Here is a 22773-nt window from a genome sequence, read left to right as displayed (position 1 = left end):
ACATCAAGCTATATTAGAGATTTGGCAGTAGCGAGAGGACGAGCCTAGCGAGGGTTGGGTCTCCTTGATGGCAGATGTAATTTAGAGGAGCGGTGCGGAGCTTCAATCTCGCGCTTTTTAATGGAGGCACGCCCTTCAGGAGCGTGAGAGAGCACTGCGATGAGATATAACGTCCATTGAGAGGCTCCATGAGTAGGAACCATGATCCCAGTGACTTAGTGATCGATATGAGAGTGCGTCGAGCTTCAGGACATGGACGTCCGGCAGCAGACGGAGTTTTCTTACCTCCACCCGTGGTAGGTGGGTACAGCAGGTTGGCAGGATGATGAAGTAGTTTTTTCAGACCACTGGACCTCGGTCAGCAAGCATGCAACTATAAGCAGTTGCGAGATATGCAAGGACAGTCAGCTGTTCCAGGCTGAGGAGCGAGTCTTGTGACCCTGAGGCAGTTTGGGATAAGGTTTCACCGGAGTCGTGCAGGAGACTAGAGGCGCCTTTCATGGATGGGACCCAGAAGTGTGTAGGCGAAGATGGCTTGACTCCGGCCTTCTTTCGAAACTTCTTGGAGATCACTCTTACTCTCTCTTTGCTTAGCCTGTCAGGAAATTTTCAACACATGATCTCTTCCTCGGTCCTTCAGTTGAGGTTGGATTTGTTTGATTCCGAAGGGGGGAGATAGGTCAGACATTCGTCAATGGAGACCGATCACTACTGCTTACAAGATCTTAGCCAAGGTCTTGAGTTTGCAGTTGCGGCCCCACCTCACCGACATCATCGAAGACACACAAACTGGCTTTGTTCAGGAGCACAATAATTTTGATAACATCTTTACCTTCTGGGAGGCAATGGACTGGGCCAAGGAGGAGTCACAGCCTCTCGCCCTCCTTCTTCTAGACTTTGAGAAGGCTTACGACAGGGTGGAGTGGTTGTTCCGAGAGGGCGCTTTGCAGATGTTGGGCTTCTTAGACAGATGAATCAGACGAGTCTTTGCGCTTTATGCGGGGAGCTCTAGTGAGGTGCTCATTGGAGGTCATACGGGTGCGACTTTCTCTCTCTCCCGTTTAGTGCTGCAGGTCTGCCCCCTCACACCCTTTCTCTTCCTGTTCGTAGTAGAGGCGCTGGGATACTTCTTGAGGTCACGGCGGGTCTCACAGGGATGGGGCTCCCAATCAGGCATGGCGAGGAGCTGCTTGATTCAGAGCTTGCAGATGATACATCCCTTGATGTGGAGGGAACCACAGCGAGCCTGGAGACAGTCAGAGGTGCCCTAGCTATTTATTGTGAGGCCTCTGGCGCTCGAATTAACTGGGCCAAGTCTATTGGCTTCTTCTCAGGGGTTGAGGAGACACAGGAGATACGAGAGTGGAGGAGTCCTTTGGCTTTCGCTGGATACCACGTGGACAGACAGCGAGTGTAGGATCGATTAACGAGAGAGAGAGAGAGTGCAAGGTACAAAGAGTCGAAGATAGCAACCGTCACGTCAACTAGTGTAGTGTAAAGAAAAGTACATAGTACTTGTACCTAGACCCTAGGACTAAGTGTCCTATGTGGCATAAAAGGCACAAAATAAACGAAGTGCCTATACCTATGCCTACAAGGCACATACCAGGGCCCATAGGGCATCAGTAGAACTGGGAGAAGATGGCCTACAAACCCCCCTCCATGGTATGGGCTGAAGTATTCTGGAAATGTCTCAGAATACTTGGTATTTTCTGATCATGGTGGCACATGTTCATCCAAAAGGATATAGCCACCTATGAATGTACAAGGTATGTCAGATCTCGTAACAAAGGGAACCAAGTGTAAATCCTGGTGGAAGACTTCGAACTTGGGACGAGGAAGTGCTTTTGTAAACAGATCTGCTATGTTGTCCTCTGTGGGAAGATATGACAACTCTATGTCTCCTGCTGACAACTGCTCTCGAACATAATGATAGTGAACTTCAATATGCTTGGTATGCGCATGAAACACTGGGTTACGTGCAATGGCCAAAGCACTCTGGCTGTCAGTGTATACCATAGTGGAGGATGTCTAGCGAATACCAAGATTTGTAAGTAGCTGTCGAAGCCAAACACACTCTACTATAGCGGTGAAAGCTGCCCTGTACTCAGCCTCACAGCTAGATGTGGCAACTGTGGGTTGCTTCTTGCTAAGCCAAGAGATACATGAATTTTCAAGCAAAAAACAATTGCCAGTATGTGACACTCTGGTGTCGGAACATCCTGCCCAGTCACTATCCGTGTAAGCATGCATGGTAAGTGAACCTTGATCACCATAGAAAAGGGCTAAATTCTGAGTGCCTTTGAGATATCTGAAAACTCTCTTCACTGCCTGCCAATGCTGTGAGTTGGGCATGTGCATGAATCTGCTGAGCTGAGATACTACATACTATAAGTCAGGTCTGGTGTGACATAAATAAATAAGGCATCCAACAGCCTGCTGATAAAGAGTGATATCACATGGTGGGCTCCCATCATGAGCTGAGAATTTGAAGCCAGGGTCCACTGGAGTAGAGATGGGCTTGCAATCCTCGAACTGAAAACGATCAAGGAGCTGTCCAATATACTTGGACTGAGACATCATGATACCCCCCTCAACATGAGCAAACTGAATGCCCAAATAATAGTGGAGTTGTCCCATGTCTGACATTTCAAAAATCTGCTGCAAATCAGTCTTGAAAGCTGCAATATGCTGAGTATCTGGACCCGTGATGAGCATATTATCCACATATAAAATCAGCACTAAAAAATCAGATCCACTCCCATGGACATAAAGAATGGGTTCTGTGGGGCTATTTTGAAAACCAAGGGATAGTAAGTGTGCATGAATTTGGGCATACCATGCCCTGGGTGCCTGCTTCAAACCATAAAGGGCTTTTCTAAGGCGGCATACCTTGTTTTCAGAATTAACAACCTCAAAGCCAGGAGGTTGTGTGAGATAGACTTCTTCCTGCAGATTCCTATGAAGAAAAGCAGTCTTGATGTCAAGTTGGTGCACTTGCCAATGATGATGGGCTGCAATGGCAATGACACATCTAATGGTAGTAATCCTGGATGTGGGAGCAAATGTCTCCTCAAAGTCAATGCCTTGTTGTTGGGCATACCGTTTTGCAACAAGACGGGCTTTGTGTCGATTTATACTGCCATCATATTTCCTTTCTAATTTGTAGACCCACCGGGTACCAATGGCATGCTTGCCGGGGGGGAGATCTACTAATTCCCATGTGTCATTTTTGGCAATGGATTGTAACTCAGCTTTCATTGCATCCATCCACTCTTTGCTGTCAAAAGCATCTTTATGGCACAAAGGCTCTTCATTGCAAGCTGTAGCAAGGAGTGCAAACTCAAGAAAGTGACCATGCATCTGTCTATTCCCTAATCTTGTCTAGGCAGCAAAAGCCTAATCTTGTTTGCTGTCCCTCAATGTATCAAGAAGCCATATGGGAACTTGCCTGTGCTGTCTATTGACAGCTCTTTCTTCAATCACTGCATCATGAATAGTGGGATCATTTTGTGTTGGAAGAGAAACCTGCAAATCAGCATGGGATACTGGCTGATTATTGCTTGTTGGAGGGCCTGTAGGAGGCTCATGTTGCTGGTCAAAATCCTCTTCTGAGGATGGCAGAGGTAACCAAGATTCAAAGGCATCAAACATGTCAACTTCTGGCTTAGCTTTGCAATCCACAAGAGGAGAAGCCGAATGTTCAGCAAAAAGGACATCTCTACTGACAATAATCTTCCCAGTATTTGGTTGGTATAACCTGTACCCTCTGCTCTCCTGGCTGTAACCAATGAATATGCATTTGATTGCCTTGTCATCGAGCTTATGTCTCAGCTGAGATGGTACATGAACATATGCAAGAGACCCAAAAACTCTCATATGTGAAAGTGAAGGCTTCCTGCCTTTCCATGCTTCATAAGGTGTAATAGTCTTCAATGCCCTTGTAGGTGATCTATTCAGCACATAGTTGGCACACATCATTGCATCAAGCCAAACTTTATTGGGCAAAGGCTTGGCCTTTAGCATGCATCTGGCCATCTCCATAGTAGACCTGTTTTTCCTTTCAGGAACAGGATTATGCTGAGGAGTGTAAGGAGTAGTGCATTAGTGAACAATGCCCCGTGAAGACAAAAATGCATCAAACTCCTTTGACATATACTCTTCCCCCCTATCTGTGTTGAGGGTGACAAGCTTGCATCCTGATTCATTCTCAACCATATTCAGCCACCTCTGAAAGCATAAGAACACTTTAGATTTGGCTTTTAAAGCATATACCCAGTAATATCTTGTGAAATCATCAATGAGAGTCATGAAATATTTATACCCCCCAATGGCATTTGTCCTCATTGGGCCACAGACATCACTATGCACTAGCTGCAATTTCCTTTGTGAGAGTTTTGGACAATTCTTTTGAAAAGGAAACCGATGCATCTTACCCAAAAGACAACCCTCACACACATTTCTGGAAACTGTGTGAGTTTGAGGTACATCAATAGCCATCTGCTGTGAATGTAGCTTTGCAAGAGCTCTATAATTGAGATGACCCATTCTCTCATGCCAAAGATGAGTTTCAGCAAGCTGTGAATCTGAAATAGCAAATGCTTCAATAGAAAGTGCAGCAAAGTGATGATCAAGGTGATAAAGTCCCTTTTGCAAAGTGCCAGTGAGAACTATGGCATTGTCATCACGAAGATCATATACTAGGCATCTGTATCCATCAAAAATCACTCTGAATCCTGAAGTGGCAATTGCTGAAATTGAAATCAAGTTGACTTCAATTCAAGGCACAAAAAGAACATTTGTCAAAGTGACAGGATGGTTTGAAATGGATGTGAGCTGCACATCTCCAATTCCTTTTACAGCATAGGAAGCATTATTAGCACATGTGACAGTCCCTTCTCGAGGTGCATCAGCTAAAGAATGAAACAACTGTCTATGCCACTGCTATGCGCACATTTAGGCTTGCCCATAGGCTTGGAAGCCTTGCCTCTTCCTATCTGCTGTGAAGCAAATGCATGACCAGGATTAATGGCTTTCTATTAGCACGACTTTTCTCTTCCTGCAAAAGCAAAGTAACTAGCTGATCAAAAGAGTAGTAGTCTGGATTACCCATGGCCACTAACCGAAGGATTGTAGCAAACCCTTGATATGAATATGGCAGTCCATTCAATGTGGTACTGATAAGCTGAGAATTTGGCACCACCTCATCAATATTGGCAAGTTGTTCCATGAGGTTCTTGACCTTTGTCAGATATGCATCCATAGAATCACCTTCATTCATATTGACTTCCTGCAACTGTCTTCTTAAAAATGCAACACGTGCCTCATTGCGAATCTGATAAACAGAAGCCAATTTGTCCCAAGCATCCTTTGCTGTCTTGCAAGACCGGATGTGTGGAATAATGATTCTCTTGCATGATAAAGCATGATAAAGCAATACAGGAATGTGCATTTGCATCTCTTGCATCCCATCTTGATTGTTCCTGAGTTGGGGGAGCAGTAGTAGAGGTGCTAGAAGATAAGGCATCAGGAAGAGTACCCTCTGTAGAGGGACCAGCAGTAGAGGCAACCACTGTAGCATTGACTGGCCTCAAATCAACCCCAGAAACAATATTTCAAAAAGGCCTTGCAACAAGAATATGTTTCATGAGATAAGACCACATCGGATAGTTGGTGCCATCCAACTTATCATCTTCACGAAGAATGCCAAATAGATCATGATTGTTCCCAACCATTGCAAATGGGATACCCTGAAAAAGACCTGAAAATCCAAAAGCCTCAAGGCTATCACTGCAAAGAGCTGGCTTTCCAAAAATGACAGCAAATATCTACAAATAAAAATTCTGCAAATTTCCAACCCAAATCAAAGGGCAAATGCAGATTTGACCCAAATGTGACTGTGTCAGGCAATGTTCACTGCAAAAAGCAGCAAATTTGGCAAAAGCCCCAAATTTAATGAGGGCAAATAGCCAAAAAGAGAGCAAATGCAGAAAAGCCCCAAATTTTGCTGAAATTTTTTACAAATGTGACCCAATGTATAAAAATCTGATTCAATGTGCTGCAGAAAAGACTCAATGTCCTGCAAAAGTGATTCAATGTCCTCCAATCTGACCCAATGTATTGCAATCAAACAAGAAATTGCAGACCATATCCCAAAAGATAGCCTCAAGGCTTGCAACTGCAAAATTAGGACTTGTTGTCCACAAGGTGACTGCAAAAGTGCAACTGTCCCAATGTATAGACCTCAAGAGGTAGGCTCTCCAAACTATTGAAATAGCTTGATAAGACTTCAAACAGTGAAAGGAAGGTAAGGACAACAAAAGCCCCAAATTTTGAGAATGTCCTATAAGGTACAAGCTGTACGGACAGAGTAGGTACGTGACTGTACGGAACACACGTGTACAACTGTATGAAAGCTATACACAATAGGTACGTCTGCTGTACGGAGCAGATACGATGAATTCGTAGCAAGTGCGATGTATGGAGACAGTACGGGAGAGACTACTGGAATGGAGCCAAGGACAAAAGTAGGCAAGCTCTTAGTGAGCAAATCTGCACGATTATCATCAGTATGCACCTTCACAAGCTCAAGTCGCTTGTCTTCCAGTACCTCCCTGATGAAATGATATTTCACATCTATGTGCTTGGTCTTTTGATGAAAGACCGGATTCTTTGCCAACATGATAGCACTCTGACTATCACAATGCAAAACTGGCATATCTCCTGTAATGCCCAAATCTCCCACCAGCCGAGTAAGCCATATTGCTTCCTTGCAAGCCTCAGTGGCTGCAACATATTCAGCTTCAGTGGTTGACAGTGCAATGCATTTCTGCAACCGAGACACCCATGATATAGCACCTCCTGCAAATGTGAAAATATAACCGGTAGTAGACTTCCGGTTATCTGCATTCCCTGCATAGTCTGAATCTGTAAAACCATGCACCAATGCATCCTGCCTACCATAGCATATGCACAAGTCTTTGGTACCCTTGAGATACCTCAAGACACCTTTCATTGCTTCCCAGTGCCGGTTGCCTGGATTTGCCATATACCTGCTGATGACTTTCACCGCAAAAGCAATATCCGGACGAGTGGCAACCATGGCATACATCAAAGAACCAACTGCAGATGCATACGGAACCTTGGCCATCTCAGCCTTATCATCATCTGATCTGGGGCTGTCCTTACTGCTGAGTTTTAAATGAGGAGGCAACGGGGTACTAATAGACTTCCCCCCCTCCATTTTAAACCTCTGTAGTACTTTGTCAATGTACTCCTTCTGTGACAGAAACAAAAGTCCCTTGGACCTGTCACGAATAATCCGCATACCAAGAATATGGTTTGCATCACCCAAGTCTTTCATGTCAAAAGACTTACGCAGTTGCTTCTTCAAAGCACTAATCTCCTGCTGAGATTTGCTGGCAATCAGCATGTCATCCACATATAGAATGAGTAGCATCAAACTGCCATCCTTTGCCCGTTTGGTGTACAAGCAGTGATCGGTCTCACACCTATGATACCCTTGGGACTGCATGAAGGCATCAAACTTCTTGTACCATTCTCTTGGCGCCTGCTTGAGTCCATACAAGCTCCTCTTGAGCTTACACACAAGCTGCTCTTTCCCTTTAACAGCATATCCCTCTGGCTGACTCATGTAGATCTCATCATGGAGATCTCCGTGAAGAAAAGCAGTCTTCACATCCATCTGACATAAATCCATGTCCTCATGAGCAACAAGAGCTAACACTGCTCTCAAAGTAGTCATCTTGACTACAGGGGAAAAGATCTCATCAAAGTCAATGCCCTTCTCCTGCTTAAATCCCTTGGCAACCAATCTGGCCTTATATCTCGATAAAGCATTTGAATCCACTTTGACTTTGTAAACCCACTTGCACGGCAAAACCTTTCTGCCTGCAGGTAGCTGCACCAAGTCCCATGTATCATTTTGAAGTAGGGAGTCCATTTCTGACTGCATGGCTTTCTCCCACTTCCTTTTCTCTGTTCTTCCCATAGCTTCCTTGAAGCTGGAAGGCTCACCACAATCTGTCAGCATGATAAAATCAGCCACATTATGTTGGGGTAAAGGCACATTGCCACCCCTTTATTAAAGATATGACACCTATGACTGTCTTAAGACAGTCATAGGGTGAAAAACCTAATCCTAATAAAACCTATGAGTTTGTGGTGTGGCTCATCACTTCACACCCACATCTTTTGTGTCACTCCTCTCTCTCACTCTCTCCCCGTTCTACTTCTCCCTCTTTCTTTCCCTCTCAACTGGTATCAGAGCCTTCACCTCACCCTCTCCCTCTCCACTCCTGTCTACCCCTCCCTATCCCCTCGGGCTTCGTGCCCTCAGCATCGGCAGCGCGGGTGGAGCTGGGCATTGCGCAGGCAGCGTGGGCAGAGAGGCGGCGCACAGGCGCGCGTGCAGGCAGCGCGGGAGGAGCTCGTGTACGGACGTACGGCCGTCCGTACCACCGTACGGACACCGTACAGGCAGCCGTACTATACGGACGCCGCCGTACGGATTGCGTCAGGGAGGCTGCTGCGTCAGGAGAAGGTGCATTTCAAAAAAAAAAAATTTGGGATTTATACCTTGCATAGGTACAGCAGGTACAGCAAGTACAGCAGGTACAGCCGGTACATTAGGTACAACAAGTACAGCAGGTACAACAAGTACAGCCGGTACAACAGGTACAGCAGGTTTTTTTTGGGAAAAGAAGAAAAAGAGAGAGCACTCTGCTCTTCACATTCCCGGTTGTTCAGTTTTTTAAAACTGTGTGTTGAAGGTACAGCAAGTACCCTCGTGTCCCTCGTGCTTGAGGTGACTAGTACCACAGTGTGTGGTGGTTGCACAGTTATCTTGTTTCGGGAAGGTCAAATGCCTTGATTTTGCAGAGGGTTTTTTATGCTTTTGCTGAGTGCAAATCTCAGCTTTTGGGTGACATTTTCAAAGGGCTTTTGCCTGGAAGCTTATGCAGTGTATGCCTTGAGGCAGTGTGGAGCCAGGGTGCCCACATTGGTCTTGTTTCCGCAGTGTATTCAGTGACATTTTTGCAGGTCACATTTTGTGTACGACACCTTGAAAAATCTCAGTCGAGCCACGCTTGGCCAGGGCGCATCGAGTTTACTCGGTCCCTAACTGTCCATCGTTGACAGTGCTCAAAAGATTTTCTCTTCAGTGTTTGTATGTTGGGATCTGTGTTGTTATTGTGTACACAGGGCTGTTTATGCATTGCATTGTTAGGTGAAAGTGCCAGGAGAGCGCTGTATTTTGTATGCTGCCTCAGTGTTGAGGTGTTTTTCACTTGGTACAGGTGTCAAATCAAGGGGCTTTTGCCTAGATTTTGCTTGAGAGCACTTGAGTTACTGTTTGAGACCTTCAGATGCCTTTTATCCCCTTGGCAGAAGGGTGATTGCTTGGGATTTGTCCCATTTTCTGTTGCAGGTTTGTAACAGGCTGAAGTGTCTGGAGCCTCTTTTCAGTGAACAAAACAGTGTATGACAAGTGGTTTATGCATATAAAATCAGTGCAATACCTCATCTGAGGTGGGAGAAGTGTCCAGGACAGCAGTGTTTTGTGCTTCGTCAGCTGATGATGCACTGATAAAGCACTTGTGGAACAGCTGCAGCATTCTGAAATTACTGTTTTATGCCTATTTGAGCACGGTACAGTGTGTCAGAAGGTACAGTAACTGGAGGGAAAATTTTCTGTTTTGGTGCAGATTTTTTGACAGTAAAAACAGCACTATTGTGAGTGCTCCTGGCTCTTGATAGAGCAGGTTTTTCTGAGAAATCAGAATTTTATTCAGTCATTTTTTTGACTTACAGGGAGTCGGTACTTTCCTTATCTGATATGGCATCAGGGGGAAGTGAATCATCAATTCTGAACATAAAGAAATTGGAAGGGGCACACAATTATGCATTATGGGCAGAACAGTGTTTGAATGTACTTCTGCTAAAGAAGATTTCTAAGCCCATAAGGGTGAAGAGTGTCAAGCCATCTGGCATGTCAGATGATGAGTGGGAGGAGCTAGATTTGTCCGCGAGGGCTGCTATCATGCTTACTCTCAGTGATTCTCTTGTGTTCAATGTTCAGGCTGAAAAGACCTCTTATGGCCTATGGCAGAGGCTAGCAGAGTTATATGCCCAGAAGAGTTCAGCCAGTAAGGTTTATTGGTTGAAGAAGCTGGTTGATCTTCGCATGAAGGAAGGTACAGCTATGACCTCACACTTGAGTGAGTTCAATGCCATCTTTACACAGCTGATTGCACAGGGGTTGAACCTTGATGAGGAGTTCAAGGCTACTTTCTTGTTGTGTACCCTCCCTGAGAGTTGGGACACTTTTAAGACCACCCTGTCTAATTCAAATGTCACTCTTATATAGGCTGATGTGGAGAGCTCTCTCCTTATGGAGGAGATGAGCAGGAAGAATAATGCGGGCAGCAAGTCTTCAAATGCTTTGCAGGTACAGAAAAGAGGCAGGACTCAGCAGAAGGGGAGATCTGCTAGTAAGTCCAAATCCCGCAGTCAGTCCCGTGGCAAAAAGGATATTGAATTCTTTTATTGTGGCAAGAAGGGACATGTGAAGTCTAAGTGCTTCAAGTTTATACGGGATCAGAAAGCCAAGAAGGCTGAGGCAAAGGATGCAGGCAGTGGAAGCAAAGGCAAAGGCAAAGGCAAGGCCAAGGTAGATGACTTGGATGCAGTGAATGTTGCAGCAGAAGACAGTGAAAGTGACAAGCATGATGTTTTATGCTCTTCTGCTGTAATTGCACATACATTGGTTATTGATGGCCATGACATGCACACCTAGCTCTTGGATTTAGGTGCTTCTTTTCATGTTACTCCTCATAGGGAGTGGTTTACTTCCTACACAGGTACTCATGGAGTTGTTCACCTTGGGAACAACTTATGCATGTCAGATTGCAGGGATTGGCAATATACAGATAGTATTCCCTGATGGACGCATATTTATGCTTGATGGTGTCCGCCATGTGCCGCAAATCAAGAAAAATCTGATTAGCACTGGCTTGTTGGATGACAGTGGTTACCACACCACATTTGGGGATTCCAAATGGGTGATTACTGATGGCCAGGTTGTAGTGGCTGAGGGTTATAAGAGTGATACCTTGTACCCTCTTTATGTTTCCAGTGTAGGTAATCATTTTGTTGCCATAACCGAGCTGCCAAAGGTTTCATTGTGGCATTGCCGGTTGGGACACATGTCCGTTAAAGGAATGCAAGAACTGTCACATTTGGGTTATTTGCCGTCTCTTTCATTTTCAGATTTGCCTACTTGTGATCATTGCATATTTGGCAAGCATTCTATGACTCCTCATAAGAGGAGAACTCCTCAAAATAGAGCACCGCTTGATCTAGTGCACACTGATTTGTGTGAGATGCCACAGCTATCACTAGGGGGTGCAAAGTATTTCATTACTTTTATTGATGATGCCACACGCAGAGTGTGGGTCTATTTCTTGAAGCATAAAAGCGATGCCTTAGATGCTTTCAAGAAGTTTGTCGCTCAGGTTGAGAATCGGACAGGTCGCAGGCTGAAATGCCTCAGATCCGATAATGGGGGTGAGTATGTGTCACATGCTTTTGTACAGTTTTGCGAAGCTAAGGGCATTAAACAGGAACTCACAGCCCCTCATAATGCATCTCAAAATGGTGTGAGTGAGCGGATGAATCGAACTATTCAGGAGAAGGTTCGATGTATGTTGTCTTATGCTGCATTGCCCCATGGCTTTTGGGCAGAAGCCGTGCAAACAGCAGTTCACATAATTAACAGGTCGCCGAACAAGGCTTTGGAGTTGAAAGTGCCAGAGGAGGTGTGGTCTGGCAAGCCACCTTCATATAAGCACTTACGTGTTTTTGGCTGCGAGTGCTTTGCTCATATACGCAAAGAACTGTGCACCAAACTGGAGCCAAAGTCTTCCAGATGCATCTTTATGGGTTATGGTGACAAAGGTGAAATGGGGTACAGGTTATGGGATCCCGTTAAACGGAAGATTATACGCAGCAATGATGTCATCTTTAAAGAGGATAGTGTACACAAAGAACCCGTGCAACCTGTGGAATACAGGAGGGTTATTTATGATGATGTCGGACAGCAAAGAATGCCCATTCATATGCAGCAGCAGGCTGCTGCAGATAACCCTGTTCAAGAGGGTATACAGGCTGAAAATCAGCCAGATAATTTTGCCAATGATGCACCACTGGATATGCCAGCAAATGGGGCTGTAGAACAGCCAAATATGGTGGTACAGCCACCCGTCATGCATGACGAACAGGCTAGACAGCAGCCTAATCCGGAACATTTTGTTAGGAGGAGCACCCGTGTACAACGGCCTCCTGACAGGTTTGTTCCAGGAGCCAATAATGTGGCTGATTTTATCATGCTGACAGAGTGTGGTGAGCCTTCCAGCTTGAAGGAAGCTATGGGAAGAACCGAGAAAAGGAAGTGGGAGAAAGCCATGCAGTCAGAAATGGACTCCCTACTTCAAAATGATACATGGGACTTGGTGCAGCTACCTGCAGGCAGAAAGGTTTTGCCATGCAAGTGGGTTTACAAAGTCAAAGTGGATTCAAATGCTTTACCGAGGTATAAGGCCAGATTGGTTGCCAAGGGATTTAAGCAGGAGAAGGGCATTGACTTTGATGAGATCTTTTCCCCTGTAGTCAAGATGACTACTTTGAGAGCAGTGTTAGCTCTTGTTGCTCATGAGGACATGGATTTATGTCAGATGGATGTGAAGATTGCTTTTCTTCACAGAGATCTCCATGATGAGATCTATATGAGTCAGCCAGAGGGATATGCTGTTAAAGGGAAAGAGCAGCTTGTGTGTAAGCTCAAGAGGAGCTTGTATGGACTCAAGCAGGCGCCAAGAGAATGGTACAAGAAGTTTGATGCCTTCATGCAGTCCCAAGGGTATCATAGGTGTGAGACCGATCATTGCTTGTACACCAAACGGGCAAAGGATGGCAGTTTGATGCTACTCATTCTATATGTGGATGACATGCTGATTGCCAGCAAATCTCAGCAGGAGATTAGTGCTTTGAAGAAGCAACTGCATAAGTCTTTTGACATGAAAGATTTGGGTGATGCAAACCATATTCTTGGTATGCGGATTATTCGTGACAGGTCCAAGGGACTTTTGTTTCTGTCACAGAAGGAGTACATTGACAAAGTACTGCAGAGGTTTAAAATGGAGGGGGGGAAGTCTATTAGTACCCCGTTGCCTCCACATTTAAAACTCAGCAGTAAGGACAGCCCCAGATCAGATGATGATAAGGCTGAAATGGCCAAGGTTCCGTATGCATCTGCAGTTGGTTCTTTGATGTATGCCATGGTTGCCACTCGTCCGGATATTGCTTTTGCGGTGGGAGTCATCAGCAGGTATATGGCAAATCCAGGCAAGCGGCACTGGGAAGCAGTGAAAGGTGTCTTGAGGTATCTCAAGGGTACCAAAGACTTGTGCATATGCTATGGTAGGCAGGATGCATTGGTGCATGGTTTACAGATTCAGACTATGCAGGGAATGCAGATAAACGGAAGTCTACTACCGGTTATATTTTCACATTTGCAGGAGGTGCTATATCATGGGTGTCTCGGTTGCAGAAATGCGTTGCACTGTCAACTACTGAAGCTGAATATGTTGCAGCCACTGAGGCTTGCAAGGAAGCAATATGGCTTACTCGGCTGGTGGGAGATTTGGGCATTACAGGAGATATGCCAGTTTTGCATTGTGATAGTCAGAGTGCTATCATGTTGGCAAAGAATCCGGTCTTTCAGCAAAAGACCAAGCACATAGATGTGAAATATCATTTCATCAGGGAGGTACTGGAAGACAAGCGACTTGAGCTTGTGAAGGTGCATACTGATGATAATCGTGCAGATTTGCTCACTAAGAGCTTGCCTACAGAGCGGTTTGCACATTGCCGCCACATCATGGGATTAGGATGAGACCATTCTTATTTTATGGTCTTGTATACAGTAACTGTATATTGCTGTAATTTTAATTCTTTTCTCCCCTTTAGGCACATTGGCCTTTAGGTGGGAGGTTGTTGGGGTAAAGGCACATTCCCACCCCTTTATTAAAGATATGACACCTATGACTGTCTTAAGACAGTCATAGGGTGAAAAACCTAATCCTAATAAAACCTATGAGTTTGTGGTGTGGCTCATCACTTCACACCCACATCTTTTGTGTCACTCCTCTCTCTCACTCTCTCCCCGTTGTACTTCTCCCTCTTTCTTTCCCTCTCACATTATTGGCTGCTGGAACAAACCTGTCAGGAGGCCGTTGTACACGGGTGCTCCTCCTAGCAAAATGTTCCGTAATAGGCTGCTGTCTAGCCTGTTCGTCATGCATGACGGGTGGCTGTACCACCATATTTGGCTGTTCTACAGCGCCATTTGCTGGCATATCTAGTGGTGCATCATTGGCAAAATTGTCTGGCTGATTTTCAGCCTGTATACCCTCTTGAACAGGGTTATCTACAGCAGCCTGCTGCTGCATATTAATGGGCATTCTTTGCTGTCCGACATCATCATAAACAACTCTCCTGTATTCCACAGGTTGCACGGGTTCTTTGTGTACACTATCCTCTTTAAAGATGACGTCATTACTGCGTATAATCTTTCGTTTGACAGGATCCCATAACCTGTACCCCATTTCACCTTCGTCACCGTAACCCATGAAGATGCATCTGAAAGACTTTGGCTCCAGTTTGGTGCGCAGTTCTTTGCGTACATGAGCAAAGCACTCGCAGCCAAACACACGTAAGTGCTTATATGAAGGTGGCTTGCCAGACCACACCTCCTCTGGCACTTGCAACTCCAAAGCCTTGTTCGGCGACCTGTTAATTAGGTGAACTGCTGTTTGCACGGCTTCTGCCCAAAAGCCATGGGGCAATGCAGCATAAGACAACATACATCGAACTTTCTCCTGAATAGTTCGATTCATCCGCTCACTCACACCATTTTGAGATGCATTATGAGGGGCTGTGAGTTCCTATTTAATGCCCTTAGCTTCGCATAACTGTACAAAAGCATGTGACACATACTCACCCCCATTATCGGATCTGAGGCATTTCAGCCTGCGTCCTGTCCGATTCTCAACCTGAGCGACAAACTTCTTGAAGGCATCTAAGGCATCGCTCTTATGCTTCAAGAAATAGACCCACACTTTGCGTGTGGCATCATCAATAAAAGTAATGAAATACTTTGCACCCCCTAGTGATAGCTGTGGCATCTCACACAAATCAGTGTGCACTAGATCAAGCGGTGCTCTATTCTGGGGAGTTCTCCTCTTATGAGGAGTCATAGAATGCTTTCCAAAAATGCAATGATCACAAGTAGGCAAATCTGAAAATGAAAGAGACGGCAGATAACCCAAACGTGACAGTTCTTGCATTCCTTTAACGGACATGTGTCCCAACCGGCTATGCCACAATGAAACCTTCGGCAGCTCGGTTATGGCAACAACATGATTACCTACACTGGAAACATAAAGAGGGTACAAGGTATCACTCTTATAACCCTCAGCCACTACAACCTGGCCATCAGTAATCACCCATTTGGAATCCCCAAATGTGGTGTGGTAACCACTGTCATCCAACAAGCCAGTGCTAATCAGATTTTTCTTGATTTGCGGCACATGGCGAGCACCATCAAGCATAAATATGCGTCCGTCAGGGAATACTATCTGTATACTGCCAATCCCTGCAATCTGACATGCATAGTTGTTCCCAAGGTGAACAACTCCATGGGTACCTGTGTAGGAAGTAAACCACTCCCTATGAGGCGTAACATGAAAAGAAGCACCTGAATCCAAGAGCCAGGTGTGCATGTCATGGCCATCAACAACCAATGTATGTGCAATTACAGCAGAAGAGCATAAAACATCATGTCTGTCACTGTCACTGTCCTCTGCTGCAACATTCACTGTATCAGTGTCATCTCCCTTGGCCTTGCCTTTGCCTTTGCTTCCACTGCCTGCATCCTTTGCCTCAGCCTTCTTGGCTTTCTGATCCCGTATAAACTTGAAGCACTTAGACTTCACGTGTCCCTTCTTGCCACAGTAAAAGCATTCAATATCCTTTTTGCCACGGGACTGACTGCGGGATTTGGACTTGCCAGCAGATCTCCCCTTCTGCTGAGTCCTACCTCTTTCGTGTACCTGCAAAGCATTGGAAGACTTGCTGCCCGCATTATTCTTCCTGCTCATCTCCTCCATAAGGAGAGAGCTCTCCACATCAGCATACATAAGAGTGACATTTGAATTTGACAAGGTGGTCTTGAAAGTGTCCCAACTCTCAGGGAGGGTACACAACAAGAAAGTAGCCTTGAACTCCTCATCAAGGTTCAATCCCTGTGCAATAAGCTGTGTAAAGATGGCATTGAACTCACTCAAGTGTGAGGTCATAGCTATACCTTCCTTCATGCGAAGGTCGACAAGCTTCTTCAACCAATAAACCTTACTGGCTGAACTCTTTTGGGCATACAACTCTTCTAGCCTCTGCCATAGGCCATAAGAGGTATTTTCTGCCTGAACATTGAACACAACAGAATCAGTGAGAGTAAGCATGATAGCCGCCCTTGCGGACAAATCAAGCTCCTCCCACTCATCATCTGCCATCCCAGATGGCTTGACACCCTTCACCCTTATGGGCTTAGAAATCTTCTTTAGTAGAAGTACATTCAAACACTGTTCTGCCCATAATGCATAATTGTGTGCCCCTTCCAATTTCTTTATGTTCAGTATTGAGGATTCACTTCCCCCTGATGCCATATCAGATAAGGAAAGTGCCTGACTCCCTGTAAGTCAAAAAATGACTAAATAAAATTCTGATTTCTCAGAAAACCTGCTCTATCAAGAGCCAGGAGCACTCACAATAGTGCTGTTTTTTACTGTCAAAAAACCTGCAGCAAAACAGAAAATTTTCCCTCCAGTCACTATACCTTCTGACACACTATACCGTGCTCAAATAGGCATAAAACAGTAACTACAGAATGCTGCAGCAGTTCCACAAGTGTTTTATCAGTGCATCATCATCTGACGAAGCACAAAACACTGCTGTCCTGATCACTTCTCCCACCTCAGATGAGGTATTGCACTGATTTTATATGCATAAACCACTTGTCATACACTATTTTGTTCACTGAAAACAAGCTCCAAACACCTCAGCCTGTCACAAACCTGCAACAAAGTATGGGACCAATCCCAACCAATCACCCTTCTGCCAAGGGGATAAAAGGCATTTGAAGTTCTCAAACAGTAACTCAAGTGCTCACAAGCAAAATCTGGGCAAAAGCCCCTTGATTTGATACCTGTACCAAGTGATAAACACCCTCAACACTGAGGTAGCATACAAAATACAGCGCTCTCCTGGCACTTTCACCTGACAAAGTAATGCATAAACTGCCCTGTGTACACAGTAACAACACAGATCCCAACCTACAAACATTGAAGAGAAAATCTTTTGAGCACTGTCAACGATGGACAGTTAGGGACCGAGTAAACTCGATGCGCCCTGGCCAAGCGTGGCTCAACTGAGATTTTCAAAGTGTCGTACACAGAATGTGACCTGCAAGAAATGTCACTGAGTACACCGCGGAAACAAGACCAATGTGGGCACCCTGGCTCCACACTGCCTCAAGGCATACACTGCATACACTTCAAGGCAAAAGCCCTTTGAAATTGTCACCCGAAAACTGAGATTTGCACTCAGCAAAAGCATAAAAGCCCTCTGCAAATTAAGGCATCTGACCTTCCCGAAACAAAATAACTATGCAACCACCACACATTGTGGCACTAGTCACCTCAAGCACGAGGGACACGAGTGTACTTGCTGTACCTCAAACACAGTTTTAGAACTGAAAAATTTCGGGAATGCATCAAGAAAAACCTCGTTGTACTTCTGTACCTGCGTGTACTTGCAAGTACCACACAGAAGAGCAGAGTGCTCTCACTCTTTTCCTTCTTCCCAAAAAAAAAAAAAATCTGTGCCTGCTGTACCTTCTGTACCTGCACAGGGTACCTGCTGTACCTTGTACCTGCGAGGGCACGGATCCCCAAAAAAAAATGTTGAAGGTCTTGCACGCGTCCTCGCCCGCTGATGGAGGTCCGCTGCCTGTGTGCAGCCGGCTGCTGCTGGTCACGCGACCCGGCAGCTAACAGCTGCATGGCCGGCTGTACCTGTCGCGGCGTCCGTACGGCTGGTCGCGGCTACTGCCTTGCAACCGGTCGACTGGCTGCGCGCGGCCGGTGCTGCACGCTGCGTGCGCTGGCTGCGGCCACCGGGTAGCGGGTAGCAGCTAGCTGCTACTGCAGCTATGGCTGCTTGCGCGCCTGCTGCGCACGGCGGGTCGCGCACCTGCTGCGCGTGGCTGCGCCCTGCTGCCCTGCTCGCTGCTGAGGGCACGAGGCCCGAGGGGAGAGGGAGGGGTAGAACCGGAATGAGAGGGAGAGAAAGGCTCTGATACCACTTGTGAGGGAAAGAGAGGGGGTGGAACGTTAGGAGAGAGAGACACCAGGAGTGTGGGTGTGTAAAATGTGTTGAGCCACACCACAAACTCTAAGGTTTTATTAGGATTAGGGATTCACCCTATGACTGTCTTAAGACAGTCATAGGGGTCATAACTTTTAAAGGGTGGCAATGTGCCTTTACCCCAACAGGTACTTTGCAGGGTCTGGTCTATTCTAGCTTCTGAGGGGGACGATTGGTTAGACCTATTGATGCCTAGGTATCTTGAAGACTCCAAGGTGTTCATGGGACCAATGATTGTACCAGTGTTCCAAACTAGATCCAGTTATTTGTGTACGCTGCAGAGCAGGACCTGGGGATACTAGAGGTGCGGGTTCATGGACCAAATGATGATGAAATCTTCAACATGTTCTTGAAAGCTTTTGCATTGGAGTTACTGGAGAGACTTTTCAATCTTGAAGACTCCGGAGTGTTCATGTGACCAATGATTGTACCTGTGATCCAAACTAGATCCAGTTATTTGTGTACACTGCAGAGCAAGACCTGGAGATACTAGATGTGTGGGTTCATGGACCAAATGATGATGACATCTTCAACATGTTCTTGAAAGATTTTGCATGGGCCTGATGGAGAGACTTTTCGATAGACTGGGTTGTTGGAATTTAATGGTCAATGCCCCCCCTCTTATTAGCCCCCAATGAGGAGTGTAACAGGGCTTGACACCTACAGCATCTTTGGTGTAGATTGTGCCACATGGGCACATCTAGGGGTATTGAGAGAGCTGCCACATGGGCAGCAGTCAGGCTGCCACGTGGGCAGTAATCGTGCATGCTTCTCGACTTACTTTTAGGGCAGCCAAATGGGCCACCAAATATAGGGCCTGGACAGGACAGGTAGAGGCGCATCTAGAGGGCCTATTTCACAGGCTGTACTGATTGGCAGTACAGCAGCAAGTACACTCGTTTGGGACAGGTACTGATCGACAGCGGTTCAGTGAATCAAGCACAGACTGCAGTCAGCAGTCCTGCAGTTGGGTAGGGCTATTGGCAGACTGCCATCTGGCAGAGTTGGCCAATGGTAGGCGAGTATGCGCAGACTGGATCTCTGTAGTTCTGGTTGCCTGCCTGCAGTAGCAGTCTGGTCTTAGTCCCTTAAACGGGCTCCCTTGAGGGGGCATTCATTAGTCCGATGTTGCAGAGCAGACCTCAGTCAGTATTGGGCCCCATGTGGTACATACCCACACCCTGTAGGAGACTACATGTGTGTGCAGGACGGAGCAGCATGCAGAGCTCACCCTAGAGCAAGCTACTGAAGCCTATGAGAGGCATGTGGGGTTCTGGGAGGGGTTCTTCAAGAAAGGTTCCAGCAAACAGAGCTTGTATTGGTTGCCATATCTCAGTAGATGTTTGCTGAAGGTGTGGAACACATTTTGACAGGTTTTGTATTTTGATTGGATATTTAATATACCTTTCTTTTGGCTGTACGTCTGTGTAATTTTCCACACCTGAAATAATCTCTATATCTTCTTGTGCACAAGTGCTGAAGTGAAATTCAGTGGGCGTTGTACCTTGGCATATCTTCTGCACAACATGTCTTGTGTTCTCAGTCGGTGATTGTTTAATCTTACATGTTATATTGCTGTGCTATTCTATAGACAAGTGTAAGTTCTGTTTCAAACACTTATTGTGAACGAGCTTGGGACTCCAGTCGGTTGGAGGTCTCTCATATACTGTGGTTGTAATGGGAGAGTGCATTGGCACAATCTGTGGTGATAGGGAGATTTGTATCTTTGCAAGAGCTCACATACCCAAGGAATGTACTTGAGATATTGATCAGCACTGTTTTAAATTTGATATTGCCATTCCTCAAGACTGACATATGATGAGCTTGTGCATCCACACATTTGTCTCTCTAGAATGGAAGCTCTTGGAGTTCACCAGCAGTTGGCAGCTTACTGGTATCCTTGGAAGATTTGATGCTAACATGTTATACCATTTCCTGGCCACAAAACCAGCAGAAATGTTTGGCCATCATTGGGCTAATCACTCTGAGGGATGTGAGATCGTTGGTTGATTGACTCCAGCGTGGGATAAGGCCATCATTATACTTTGCTGGCCTAGTTGTTCTCTATCTTGGGTCTTTCTTTCTTTGATTTCGAAAATGACATCTCTGATAGGGACATCCTCTTTTTTTACGTGGTTTTCTTACCGACTTTTGTAGTAGTATGGTGTTCTACATACCAAATAGTTGATTTTAATGTCTTAAAGATACATAGCTCTGATTTTGCCTTCCAGTCATCTTTACTGCCTAAATACCTTCTTGAGGTGTATGTTGTTTACTTTATGGTTTCAATCTGTGTGCAAATTGCTCTTAGCTCTGAGGAAGAAACTAAAATAATCATTCCCTTTTCATGAAAGGAATGCTGATGATGATCTCAAATTCATTCTTCTTGAGTTACGAAAGGTTTTAAAGAGACCAAGAGCTGCTGGGATACTACGTCTGGTCTTTCATGATGCTGGAACTTATAATGTTGCAAAACATACAGGTAAATCATCAGTACAAATTTCTCCATCAATGTATGCACTGATGGTAAATATGCACGATGACATTCGATCAGAAGAAATAGAGGCTGTTAGTTTTTACAGTTTCAACCTATGGGAGTGCATTGCGAAATGCTTTTCAGATTGAGATTGCCTTCCTGTGTTATCAATGCAGTTCAAAAAGAGGTAACCATTTGGCCCTTGTACAGGGGGCATGAATGGATCTATTATTTATGAGCTAACCAGGCCTGAGAATGCTGGTTTGGATCGTCCAGTGAAGGTATGATTTTCTGGACGTTGAGGAGATAGTAGTAGGTCTAGCTTAAACCTCCACATCGTCTATCGTCTGACAAATTAATTTGTTCCAACATTCCATTTTCATCATCAGAGTATATAACTCAGCATAACAAATGTTTCTTATTCAAGAACAGGTAGCCAGCAGGGCTGGTTGTTTTATCTCATGGTGTGGCTCCTGGAAAATTTGTCGATTGGGAAAGTGCCTGCCATCTGTGGGAGTGACTTAAGAGCTGAAGAATAGGTGACTTGTTATAGTGGAACTCTCTTGTTAAGCCAGAATGGACAGGATGTCTGTGGACCACGGGTGAGTATAGAAATTGAATCTGAGTATGCGTTTTTGTTTGCCTCCGGGTGCATTTAAAATTAAGAGTTGTATAGGCAATTAAGGCTGGCTGTTTAACCAAGAACGGACTGTTACCTAGAAGTTGGACATTGTCTAGTAACCAAGAACATAGGTAAGATGGCCAACTGCTCTGATCCTCTGCGACTCTAGTGAGTCCAAGACCCTGTCATCCCCCCGGGTCTCTGCCCCCTCTCTTTGACTCGATCCACAGTGAACCACTCAAGATGATGCTGAAGAAAACCAGGTAAGGCACGTCGTGGCCATGTTGTAGGAAGAAGACTCAGAGTAATTCCTGTCCTGGAGAACTGACCAAAAGAACGTAGAAGGTCTATGGATCAAGGCTCTTGGTGGGCATTCACTCTCAGCCTCTCCTCGGGCTGCTGGGGGATTGAACTCCAAGCCTAGGGGATCTCGCCCAGACCACTGTCCCATGGTGCCCAACCAATGTCTGTGTGCTGTCCTGCTTAGGCTCTAGCATATGCTTCTCTTGGTCATGGACGTGTGGGTGCGAGAGTAGGGGGTGTTACTCAATCTCATCTCCCCCTTTGAGGCTGGTCCGAATGAGACTGCCTGAGAGATGCCACCACATTCTCATTAAGCTCTACATCAGTGGTGACCCCTTCCCTGTGAAAGGGGCGTCTATGAAGATCCAAATCGGTGAGACTGCTTCCACTGCCCTTTTGTGGGGGGCATGTTCCTTAGAAACCCCTACTGTAGAAAGAGCTTCCAAGGCTTGGAGCTTCGAGCCAGACCCCTAAGGTTCCCCAACATGGCTCTACTCTGCATTTTTGGATTGATGATGCCCAGGCCTCCCTCTGCCTTGGATAGAATCCTTGTCTTCCAGGCAATCGTGGCTCGGGTATTCCATGTGCCATCCGAGCTTGCCTCCTATGAAGGCACTAGCAAGAGACAATATTCCAGGCTGTCACCATAGGACCTAGTTTACCATCACTCTCCCTCTAGAGTCTGTCCGAGCTCTAGTAGAGGAGCTTGCACTGAACACTCTAATAGTGGGGCAATCTGCTGCTCTACTGAAATATCCAGTCCCACCTAACATTCCAATATCTCATCGTTTGCACCAGGGAATCCAAC

At 45.7% G+C, this 22773-nt stretch overlaps 1 protein-coding gene across 3 annotated transcripts in view; it reads left to right on the top strand.

The window, feature by feature from the left end:
• The window catches only part of APX6 (ascorbate peroxidase 6), a 98212-nt gene that overhangs the window by 37112 nt on the left and 38327 nt on the right, over positions 1 to 22773 (top strand). For all 3 annotated transcript variants that reach the window (XM_087372845.1, XM_087372844.1, XM_087372842.1), the window contains 2 exons: positions 20919 to 21046; positions 21251 to 21321. In XM_087372845.1, coding sequence (XP_087228971.1) covers positions 20919 to 21046; positions 21251 to 21321 — 199 coding nt within the window. The remainder of the gene's footprint in view (positions 1 to 20918; positions 21047 to 21250; positions 21322 to 22773) is intronic.

The sequence above is a fragment of the Dipteris shenzhenensis genome, chromosome 3 (assembly GCF_047967505.1).
Source record: "Dipteris shenzhenensis isolate YYH24624 ecotype China chromosome 3, Dip_SZ_1.0, whole genome shotgun sequence".
Lineage (NCBI taxonomy): Eukaryota > Viridiplantae > Streptophyta > Polypodiopsida > Gleicheniales > Dipteridaceae > Dipteris > Dipteris shenzhenensis.
Note: the sequence above shows the minus strand (reverse complement) of the source record. Positions and strands in the feature narration are given on the sequence as shown.